General features: G+C 48.3%; 1 protein-coding gene across 2 annotated transcripts in view; it reads left to right on the forward strand.

Moving 5' to 3' along the window:
- UIMC1 (ubiquitin interaction motif containing 1) overlaps positions 1–11,494 on the forward strand; it is a 41,180-nt gene that overhangs the window by 17,921 nt on the left and 11,765 nt on the right. For both annotated transcript variants that reach the window (XM_054168425.1, XM_054168424.1), the window contains exons 5-8: positions 312–1,469; positions 5,010–5,074; positions 7,647–7,735; positions 8,739–8,818. In XM_054168425.1, coding sequence (XP_054024400.1) covers positions 312–1,469; positions 5,010–5,074; positions 7,647–7,735; positions 8,739–8,818 — 1,392 coding nt within the window. The remainder of the gene's footprint in view (positions 1–311; positions 1,470–5,009; positions 5,075–7,646; positions 7,736–8,738; positions 8,819–11,494) is intronic.

Consider the following 11,494-nt stretch of genomic DNA (forward strand, 5'->3'; position numbering starts at 1 on the left):
AGGGTTCTTCAGCAGCATTGCTTTCTGTGCTTGCTTTGCCACTCTGCACAAAAGAAGGTTTTAGTGGAGGCCCAGCTATTTCCAGCACAAGCTGGAGCTACAGCAGTTGCAAAGTACTTGTTTTGTACCATTCCTAGTATGAGAGACATAGGAGATCTAACCTTAGCTGTTCCCTGTTTTGAGGTACACAGTTCCGATTTGAGGGGGTTGTCTGCTGTCCAGGTGATGGCTGCCAGTGTGCTGGGGGAGCCCTTGGTATGCTCTATTGATAGAGAGCACGTGTCTTGGAGATTCAACCTTTTGTTTTTCAGAGCTGTCAGCCCTCAAACTCTTCTGATGCAACCCCTCAACTGTCTGAAGAAGCACTGGGCATGCAAGGCCAAAGACAGCCTGCTGAGAAGGAAGGCTCTGAGATCCTGGGAGGTCTGGCACTTTGCCCTGACACCCCTCACTCCAAGTGCAGCTCCCACTCACAGAGCAGCAGAATTGATGGGAGTGGACAGATGGATGTCGCCCGGAGCCCCCTGGTAGTGTTGAGGAGGTTAAGCCAGGAAATCGTTGAGAGCTCGCTAGTATCCAGCATAATCGTGTCTCCGGGGAAGGGCCAGCCTGTGACAAGGTCAAGTGAAAATCCTTCCTCACCAGCAAAAAGTGATTCTAGTAACATGTTACCCGGCACTCTTGGAGAGGACCTCATCTCTTTGAGTCCTGTCTTTGGCAGAGTGTCTTCAGGCTCCTGGCGACTGACACCTCGGAGACTGTTCAGAAGCCCCTCCAGCTCTTCTGAAGCCACGAGCCACGAACCAAAAGAGCAGCCCCTGCCCTGCACTGACCATTCTGCAGGAGAGGCTGTTAGTGGTAGCTCAGCCACGCTCTGGAAGAGCCAGGCCATGGAACAGTGTGGCAGCCCCAGGAGGAGTGGTGGGGGAGCAGGTATCAAGCACACCTCGCAGCCCAGGCACACCACCAAAGCCTCTGCTTCCACAGAGCGAGCAGAGCAGGATGAAGTGCCCGATGGTACCCCTAAGCTTTGTGTACTAAATGTGGCAGAGGAGAAGCACAAGCAGGAGGAGGTGAGAGACACAGTGCATTATTACTGGGGGATCCCCTTCTGCCCCAAAGGGGTGGACCCGAACCAGTACACCAAAGTCATCTTGTGCCAGCTGGAGGTTTACCAGAAGAGCCTGAAGCAGGCTCAGAGGCAGCTGTTGCATAAGAAGGAATTTGGTAACCCAGTTGTGCCCAGTTCTTCCTTGAGCCAAAACGAGCTTGGGAGAGAAGAGCAGATAAACAGGGAGAATGGGGTTGCTGATGATACAGAAGATGGCGACCCAGATGGGCAGAAGGACTCTGAGAGCCCAACCTGGCTCCTCCCTTCAAAGAGGAGGGAGGCAGAGAGTCCAGGGCACAGCATGGAAGAAGAGAAGAGCTCTACTTCTGATGATGAACCAACCACCAGCTACTGCCAGGTAAGAGTTTCACCACTGAGCAGAGGTTGATCAGTCCTCCTCTTCTGTCCATTTTAGGGACCATTCCCTTCTGCAAAGCAGGCACTGCTGTTTAATGCACCTCTTACATTTAGAGAGGAAGTCCACACAGCATACTGTGAAAGGGAGTGGAAAAGCTTAGATGCTGATCCCCAGCTCACAAATGGTGGGGGCCATCATGCAGCCTGGCAGTCGTCCATTAATGCACCACTGAGATAAAGACTTCCAGCTGACTTGTCCTTCTCAAGAAGGGTGTAGCCTGGCAGTGTGTCAGGGTAGCAGGTACCGAGATGATGCTGACAGCCACCACCAGCTTATACAGCCGTGGACATGTGGGAAGCTGTGTTCTCCTTTGCAGACAGAAACGTGGCTTTTGTTCTCGCAGTGCAGCCTCTCCTTTTCGTACCTACGTGGTCGCCCGCATTCATACGTGCTTCTCCCTTGCAAGTGCTCTTTTCCCGTGTGGTCCTGCAGTTGTGGCTGGGAGAAGCTCTGCATGCTCACAGACCTCTTCTGCCTGCCTGGGGTGATCTGTCATCGCGGCGTGCTCGTCGTCCTTGCTCTGGTGGTTGGGCACCTTCTCCCCGGCTTGCTCGCTGGGGCTGCTAGACGCTAGGTGTCAGCCTCTGTCTCCATCAGAGCTCTCTTGGTGGAGCGGAAGGCAGCTTTCTGTCACTGCTAAGTTTAAACAGATTGCTAGTCAGATGAAGTATTTATTACTGCTGTATTTTAGGTTTGTGTCAGCCTTTTCCAACCCTCATTTTTCATAATGACTTCACTCCCGGATCATTGTATAACTTTATCTTCTCTATGACTGAAGCCTCGACTCTGTTGTTCCTGTTTTCAAGTGTATTTGATCATTTACCCTGGTGTTAGAAAGATACTTAACTTGTTTTGTGATATTTATATTCTGTCTTGTAATATTGAACACTTAGGAAAAACGTCATGTCTGCATTTTCTGCTTGCAGAAAGAGCAGAGCAGTCTGTGCTGAAATGTGACTTTTCATGAGAGTGCTTTGGCTTGGGTTTAGCAGATACAGATTTAAACAAGCCTTAGAGGTGACCTGCAGAGGGGGAGAAACCAACTTGTGCCCTTTTTCTTTTCTATAGGGTAGATACAAAGGACTTGAAAGGTCCTTAAGGCAAACTGCTTTCTTTCCTTCTTCTGTGTCTTTTCCTTTGGAAAAGGAGATGTCATTAATCTGGAAGGTTGGGGTGACTGTGGAGGTGTACACTAAAGCCCTTGGAACGCTGCAGCAGCTGGGAGCTGTTAATCAGTATGGAAAATTGTGGGGTATTTTTTGTATATTACCCTTTTAATGCTAATGCCTAATTAATTCTTGGGGAGAAAAGAGGTTTGAGCAGTGCTGAGTGGGAACTTGTAATGTGCTCATCCTGACCACAAGAGCTCTCTCAAAGAGCTTGTATGTAGAGGTTCTCCTTCTGGTATTTTTAAGGTGAATAAATAAATAAATAAATAAAGGAAGCAGTGGGGGGAAGCAAACTTTTAAGTATCAGCCCTAGCCCCAAATTTGCCAGTCTTCTATTTACTTGAGAGAAAATAATTTCTAAATGCCTTTTCATCTGCCTCACCACATCCAGCTTGAGAGGCTGCTCCCTCCTCCTGCCTCTCCGTGCAGCCGCGCTGAGGCCAGCGCTAGTGATTTACTTGCAGGATCAATATGTTTGATGTTTGCTTCTGCCTCCTCTCCATTTTTTTCATTCTATCAAATACAATTTCTCCAGCAGTGACAAAGGAGGTGCCCAGAGAATCTGTGTCCCTGGTATACTGCATTGCTTGGAAAACCCTGCTGCCTCTACTGCCTTGAGGCTCCCCTAGTGCCACTTGGGCTACTTTGCTGGTGGTGCTGGTGGAGATTTTGAGCTGTACCAAGGCTGGGAATCATCCACAGGGACTCAAAACTGTCCTTGAAAAATCTTTGTGCTGTGTGTTGAGCCAGCGAAATGAAGCTGTAAATGATGTCCTTGAGGGAGCCTGCCTGTAGCCCTCTTTCAAAACACTTACCTGGAGTGGGCAGAGACCTTCCACCCTGGCAGTGGCCAACCGCTGCAACTGCCACCCACAGCCAAGGGACAACTGCACAGAGCAAATCCTGGTTGTCAGGAGATCTCATAGCCTGTGAACCTGCACTAACGAACTTCAATGCTAATAGAATCAATTTCTTCATAGCCTTTCAAATAAGGTTAGAGGACTCTTGGTCTTTAAAAGATTCAGAGGGAAAAGGCCCAGTTCTGGAGAATTAGAGTCTGGTGACCTGAATTAGTGCCAAAGCCTATAACATATGTACTAGGAAAAATGGAAACATGGCCCAGTATTCATCACCAGGGCAGAGACATTGTTATAATATGCACAGCTCAAGAAAAAAGGAAATAAAAATAAAGGAGGATGTGTGGTATTTTATTTCTCCACAGCCTAACTCATCATTAACATAAAGAACAGCATAGATCAGACAAAATATTTGGGGGATGGAGTCACTTTAAGGAGATCTGAGAGGCAGCTTTGGTTTAGGGCTTGCTGGGGGGGGGTACATCAGCCATCCAGGAGTGAGCTGATTGAGGTTGAAATCTATGGTGGCAATCAAACTCAAAGAGTTTAATAGACTCGAGGAAGGAAGGAGGAGGAAAACCCCTTGGATTTCTTTGAGAACTAGCATGAGAAATTGTGGGCCTGACAGCAAGGACTGCTAATAAACCATCGTAATTCCATCTGATTAGAGAATGGCAGGTGTAACCTGTACACTGAAAAAGAAGAAAGGGATCTGAGTGATGACTGGCATGTTAGCCTGACCTTGGCAGTGCATAAGGCTTTTGAACAATTTCTAAAGGAAAGAATAAGTGGAGTCGTAGGGCGAAATGAAAAATGGGATGAAATGCAACACAGATTTGCCAGCTGCAGCTTGTGCAGGTTAATCTGTTCCCTCTCTTTGATGGGACAGTTGATTTCCCAGACAAAAATGCAGCAGATCTTATCTGTACAGGATTTCAGGAAAGCACTTCTCGTGGTCAAATATGAGCTGTACCAGTTGTTCAGGTCATCCTGGCTCAGGCAAATAGATTTTAAACTGGAGCAGATAAGGGTTGCTGGGGTGCTTGTGGGATTGCAGAGGGCTGCTAAAATCCTTGGGTCTTTTAGCTCAGCACAAATGGAGGTGGGGAAGAGCCGTGGCTGCTGCCTACAGGTACTTCAGGGGAGATGCTAGGAACAGGCAGAAGATGTGGAAGGTGATGGACAGAGCTGTCGTGAATGGATGGGCATGGACTGTCCAGGAGCACGTCTAGGCAAGGAGGTAGCAAAAAGTACTGCCAGACATTATTGCATGTTGCTACTGAACCACCTTACTGCAGGAGTGATGGAAGGAAAAAGCTGATTAGTTTAGGATGGATCCTTAGCCTTTTTCAGAAAATCCTAGGTAACAGGCTGGGTGCAGTGTCATGCACAGAATGCAGGTCCCACTTAGCTGTGTACATTGTTTTATATAATACCAGAGTTTTCCTTTCCAGGCCTCCCAGGTGCTGCCTGCAGAGGATGTGTGTGAAGATGGAGAGCCCATGCAAATAGCCCAGAGGTGAGCAGGGTGATTCCAGAGTGTGGGGCTCACAGGCTCGCTCTGACCTGAACTCTCCCACTCTCCCTGGAGTGTTTCAGGTTGCAGTTCCACAGGGACTCGCTGCAGGGCCTGGCAGCAGGGCTTGCTGGAGCAGCTATCTGCAGTTGCTGCTGTTGGGTGTCCCTGGAAAGCCATGGCTTTGGAGCAGTGAGGGAGAGGTGGAACACAACTGGGGAGAAGAGATAAGTTACTCTTACTTTATAAAACGTGCAAGGTGCATCCTCGTACAAGTGCAAGGACTCGATCCTTGCCCTCTGAAGCTAATGTGACACGGTGCAGTAAAGCTGTGGCGATGGGGAGGTGAGCTGAAGGTGAGTTACAGCGATGTCACCACGTGGTCTGCCTGGGAAGGTGCACACAGACAGCATGGTGGAGGGTTTACTGGATTTCTGTGTGTATTTTTATGTTCTTCCCTTGCTGCTGAAGAGGAAAGACAGGAGGAGGAAGCCAGACGGCACTGCCTATCAGCCAAAGATAGAGTGCAGTGCTCCAGAAAAGCCACTTCAGCAGATGACAGGTGTGGGACAAGTCAACATGATTTTCTTCAGATTTAAGCCTACTTCTCCTTTCCTTTTTTTTTTTTTTTCATTTTCCTTTTCTTTTTTTTTTCTCTTTTCCCTTCTTCCTATGGATGCAGTTCTACAGCAAAGGCTGTGGGAGAAGAAGGGCAAATGGGAGAGGATTCAAGGAGCAAGTTAGCAGAAAGGGCAGATAATGTCATGTTTTTAATTTGTTAGGTTTTATAATTTAAAGCTGCTTTGGAACAAACCTGCCAATGTTCTTCTCATCTAACAGCGTTTGGCCTGAGCAGTTAATATCAGTATGCAGAGTATGAAAATCCCTCTTGCTTGCACCTTTCTAACGAGCTTAAAGCTCGCCTTGGGGAGCAGGAGGAACCTGCAGCTGCCAGTGCTGCTGAGGCTGATGAATCTGTGACAGCTGAGGTCTGAGCTCCTGTGCTCGCGGAGAAGGCACCGAGGTGTGCACTCTGCGGCGCTGGCTGCCTGCCTGCCTAAGGCAGAACAGGCCAGGGCTGAGCATGGAAAGAGAGGGACCTCTTCTTCGCTGTGGCTGATGAGGTTAGTTTGGGATGCTCCCCAAGCTGCCTAGGAGCTACTGGCTGCCCCTTTTGGGTCTGAGACGCACCTGGGTGCTGCAGCCCTTCCTTCAGCAGCTGGCACATCTGCGGCACGGCAAGAAATGGCTGCAGTCTTTGCAGTTTTGTGCACATTAACTGTTGCCATCTGGCTCCTGGTAGTGTGCCAAGCGCAGCCCTCTCTTGGGCAGGGCTCAGCACCCTGACTGGCTGGCCTCAGCAGCATTTAATAGGAGAACGTGGCTCTGAGCTGTCTGGAAGTAGTGAAGCACTTTAGGAGGCAGCAGCAGTGGGAAGAGGCTGCTTTGCTTTCTGCAGGCCACTCTGCCTGGTTGGTTTACACTTGGCGTGGAGCATGGTAGATTGGGCCTTTAATAAATGATTATAGGCTTTGTTACCAAGAGATAGTTGGTGTAGCAAGAAATGTGGTTTGACTTCAAATTGATTAGCCCATTTTATAAATGTCATAGCAGGTTGTTTTGTGTGAGTCCTTTTGAAGTGAGCCCTGATGTTAGACACAGAGTAAAACATGCTCAGCCTGGATTCATAACAAACGCTTTGAGATGCTTTATTTAGAGAGAAAAGCCACTTGTGATTTCCTATCAGAATGTTGTTATTTATCATAAATCAGCAGTGGCTGCTCTCTCCTCGCTGAGGCCTGTGGTTGAGCTTAATAAATCTTCTGTTTGTCAGTGTGGGGATTCATGTTTTTAAAGTGTGTTCTTGCATACTCGATCAGACTAATCGGAAAGCCACGCAGAGCGCGGAGCCTGTCGGCATGGGTGCCAGACTTACTCAGCAGTGCCTGCCTGTTTCAGAAAGACACCCTGCAGTGTGGGGGGAGGAAGCAAAAGGAGGAGTCCAAAGGTCAAAACAAGAGGAGCGGTACCCAGTGCTGCTCAGAGGAACCTCTGTGCTAATGCTGTTAGGACTTTGCTGCAGGGAAGCTTTGCCTTGTGGTGCATCCTTGCTGCTTCTGGCTGCCATGCACAGTGATAAGAAAGAAAATCAGCAGTGTGAGGAGGGAGAAGGTAATGCAGGATAAAGCAAGTCTGTGTGTTTTCCTCTCTGAGGATTTCTCTCCCTAGACAGAAAGGAACAGTGCTAATACCTGCACAACTCCCAAATCTTCTAAGAGTAGAAAGAATCATGAGAGTCCTACAGTTGCAAGCAGATTTTTTTTGCTCCCCCTAACATGAGATAATGACCCTTCAGTCCTTTTTGTCAAAGGCTTCCTTGTTCCCTTTGGGCTTTTTGCTTAGGACAGCATTTTAGAGCCTTGTTTCACTGTTAGCCTGGTCATTTCTGGTTATCAGGTATTGATCACTGGGAAGTTATGGCATCGTGTGCTGTTCTGAACTGCAGGAGACAGGCAAGTGTGAGCTGTCATGCCTACAGGATTGGAGATTGATACTGTATTTATATTTTGAACAGCCTCTCCATGTTGACCCCACTTGGCAGTAAAAGGAGCCCAGATATTTCCACAGAAAACTCTGCTGAAGAAGAGATCTCTATTTGCCCAGGTAAGGGACACATGAGAGTGTTCTGAGTTTTGTACCAACAATTACACACACAATTCAGAGGAAAATAAGAGATTTGTCAGTTATGTGAACAAAACAAGATTTCTTTCTTAGCTCTCTTTGTCAGGGCTGAAATTCTCTGGATAATTTTAGTGTGAGTCCATGGTTCTGGACTAATTTCCTCTAAGACTGTTCTGTGACCAGAGATTGCTGGAAACTTGCTGCTGAAGAAGAGAATAGAATCAAATTAACCAGGTGGAAAGAGACCTTTGAGATCATCGAGTCCAACCTATCAGAGACATCAGGATGTATGTCAGGATGGGAGGAGGTGGGGGACGTCACTCTAAAGAAGGTGTCAGGAGAGGGCTCTTCCATGCAGTCAAGAGAGTTTCAGATTTGTCAGTGTCGAGATACATGTAAAGCATGGAAGCCAAATTAATTGTTGTCTTAATTTAAACACGTTTGGGGCCAATGGGTTTTACTTCCTTGGTCTCTCCTATCATGTCTGAGTTTCTCCAGTCCAGGGTTTTAAGTGAGAAGATCAATGAGGAGACTGCTCCTGTTGATGAGCAGCTGTAGAGAGAGAAGTCATGGTGGTGCTTGGAGGCACATTTTGTTGCTAAGAAAGATGTGGAGGTCTGAAGAAAGTGTGACTGCGAGGCAGACAGCAGAATGGGAGCTCTGTTTGCCTCGGTGTGAGGGAGATCTCTATTCTTGCTTTGTCTCTATCCCAGCAAGTGTCCCACACACTTCCCTGTGTCTAGTCTCACTCCCCATGAAGCCGCAAAGCTGCGGTGGCTTTGTCCTCACACCATCGTGCTGTGACTTTTAACCCTTATTCCGGCTGTGTTGTTGCAGGTTGTCTGATAACATTTGTGGCAAGTCTAAAAAAAAATGTTTTGAAGCTGTGAAAATGCTGTTAAGAAAGGGGCTAAGTCACATCAACAAGTGAGGAGGTGGTTTGGGGGCTGCAAACCTGTGCTGAAATGGAGGTGTTTTTCTGCAGAGACCCAGCTGAGTCCACTGGAAGCTATTGAGGCGGAGAGCGAAGAGCTCTGCTTGGGCAACAGAGATGCACCTTTGCAGGTAAAAGAGCCTGAAGTTGAGGAAGGGTCCTATTTCCAGTCCTGCCTAACAGGCCTTGCTTCAGCTGGGCTGGGCCAGTGTTGCCCCTTGGGTTGGCTGGGAGCTTGGACTGCTGCCTTTGGGATCCTCACAAACACTTCCCTCTTAGCTTTTCTGCACTGCTTCATAACTCCAGTCCCATTTGTCTGGCAGCTGTGTCCAGCTGCTTCTGGAGCCTTTCAGTCCTGTAGCTGGAAAGTTGTTCTTAATTCCAGCTCGTTCTTTTATACCACACACACTGCTGTGCTGGAGGATGCCATCGGTGTGGACAGCAGCAAGTTCCTTGCCCATGATCAGAGGTTTAGTGCTGTGATGGACTGTGATGCAGAGGGACCCCAGGAGCTGTGATGGTTGTCCTAGAAAACCTGTCATGAGTGTCATGACCTGCTTTCTCCTGTTACAATCCTCAGACCTTCAGTGTTTGTTCTCCACAGACCATGTTCAAGAGACTAAGAAGAAAGGTTTTCCCAGAGACTGACCTGGAAGAAAGATTACATTAGAGCATTGGGGGCTGCTGGTGGTTTGCAGTACAAGCAGAGTGACCTGAGCCCAAGAATCTTGTTTTCTGTGCCATAATGGTTATTAGCAGTCTTCAGTCAGTGGCAGGGCCATCCTCTTACCTCCCAATGCAGGTGTGCACTGTTACGTGGCTCCTTTCCTCATGTTGTCACACCTGTGCAGCAATTGCTTTGCAGCTGTCTCTGTACCAACATCTGACTTCAGTTCCTGCTTCTGATAATGCTCCCTTTGTCTGTTAATTTAGAGTGTGATATCAAAGGGGTTGCCAAGTACTCCTCTGGCAGGGTACATGAATACAGAATCATATGGCTCTAGACAAGAGGATTCATTTGTGGAAAGCTCATTCTGGGAATCTGCAGCTTGTACAGTGTGTCTGCAGCTCTGATGCCTCCTTGTCACAGGCCTCTTAATAAACCAGCTTCTGCTCTTCTTTGCCTTTCCTTCTGCAGGTATCTCAAAGCACTGCTCAGTCAATTAGAGCCTGCAGCAAGGAGAGTTGAACTGGGTGGCCACAGTCACCAAAGCACCTTTGTGACCTGTTTGGCTGTGGCCAGGGCACTGCTTTGTCTCTTATGCTTTGCAGATGGCTCCCTGGGTCTTGCACCTCTGCCTAGTCTACACAAGGTGATGAGCACAGTGTTTGGGAGCAGTGCCTCTGGGAGTGGGGCTTCCTAGGGATTGTTTTGCAACACGATCATTGGCAGCAGGTACCAGTCTGGAGCCTGCAGCCCTCCAGAAGGACAACAGAAACAGCTTCCATGTGCATCAGTGGTTAGCATGAAGCAAGTGCAGACTGCTGGGACTGGCTGCTTCCTAGCAGATGCTGAGCCAGGACACAGGAATTTTCTTGTTGAGCTCAGCCTGCAGCGTTGCTCTTGGCTGACTGCTTGCTGCAAGTACTATGTCTTGTAGGCAATTTCCTCTGCTAAAGAGGAGAGGCAGCAGTCCCTGCCTCATCCAGGGGTGATTGGTTCTGCAGTTAAGGTTTTCCAGGCTGTTACAACAAGGGTTTCTACAAGCAGTTTGGGGACTGTGGTGTCTTTTGTTACAGTGTGTTTTGTTTCCACTTAAAATTAGTGACTTACCACCGAAGTTAGGTGGGCAGGATGTGCAGAGTTGGTGATTTCCTAAGACTGCTTTAAAAATGGCAGCTAGAAGGAGCAGTGCCTGCTGCTTTTCCCATCATATTTTTCACCTGTGTTGTCTGACTAGGGTAATGCAGGTTTGATCTGGTCACTCATATTTGACACGTCTTGTGTTTCACGGCGCCTCTGTGTGACACCCCACAGTGAGGACTTCGCAAGATGTAGTGACACTGAGATGTGAGAGCAGGGTATGAGTGCTAATGCTGCAAGTAATGTACTTCAACAGCCTCTGTTCAGCTGGAGGAACTCTTGTGACAGCTCCTCTGCAGAAATCCAGGGCAGAGAGCCTCCCTGGAAATGAGAGAGGTTCCTGGGGCTCAATGCTGTGTAACTCTTCAGCAACTGTCTGGGAGAAATGTGTTTTGGATTTGGATTCTCAGTTTAAGGTCCAGTCCTGCAATGTTTTGCATAGCTTCTCAGAGTCAACAAAGCACTCTTCTTCCCTTTAGGACATAAAAATCAGGATCAGACTTTGGAGAAAACAAATAATAAACCCAGTAATATAATGTAATATAATAAAATGGAAGGTGTCCAGAGAAGGGCCACGAGGATGAGCAGAGGGCTGGAGCACCTCTCCTATGAGGACAGACTGAAGGAGTTGGGGCTGTTCAGTCTGGAGAAGAGAAGGCTCTGAGGTGACCTAATTGTGGCCTTCCAGTATCTGAAGGGGGCTACAAGAAGGCTGGGGAGGGACTTCTCAGGATCTGAGGCAGTGATAGGACTAGGGGGAATGGAATGAAGCTGGAGGTGGGGAGATTCAGGCTGGATGTGAGGAGGAAGTTCTTCACCACGAGAGTGAAGCCCTGGAATAGGTTGTCCAGGGAGGTGGTTGGGGCGCCGTCCCTGGAGGTGTTTAAGACCAGGCTGGATGAGGCTCTGGCCAGCCTGATCTAGTGTGGGGTGTCCCTGCCCATGGCAGGGGGGTTGGAACTAGATGATCCTTGTGGTCCCTTCCAACCCTGACTGATACTAC

Source organism: Dryobates pubescens, chromosome 16 (genome assembly GCF_014839835.1).
Source record: "Dryobates pubescens isolate bDryPub1 chromosome 16, bDryPub1.pri, whole genome shotgun sequence".
Classification (NCBI taxonomy): domain Eukaryota; kingdom Metazoa; phylum Chordata; class Aves; order Piciformes; family Picidae; genus Dryobates; species Dryobates pubescens.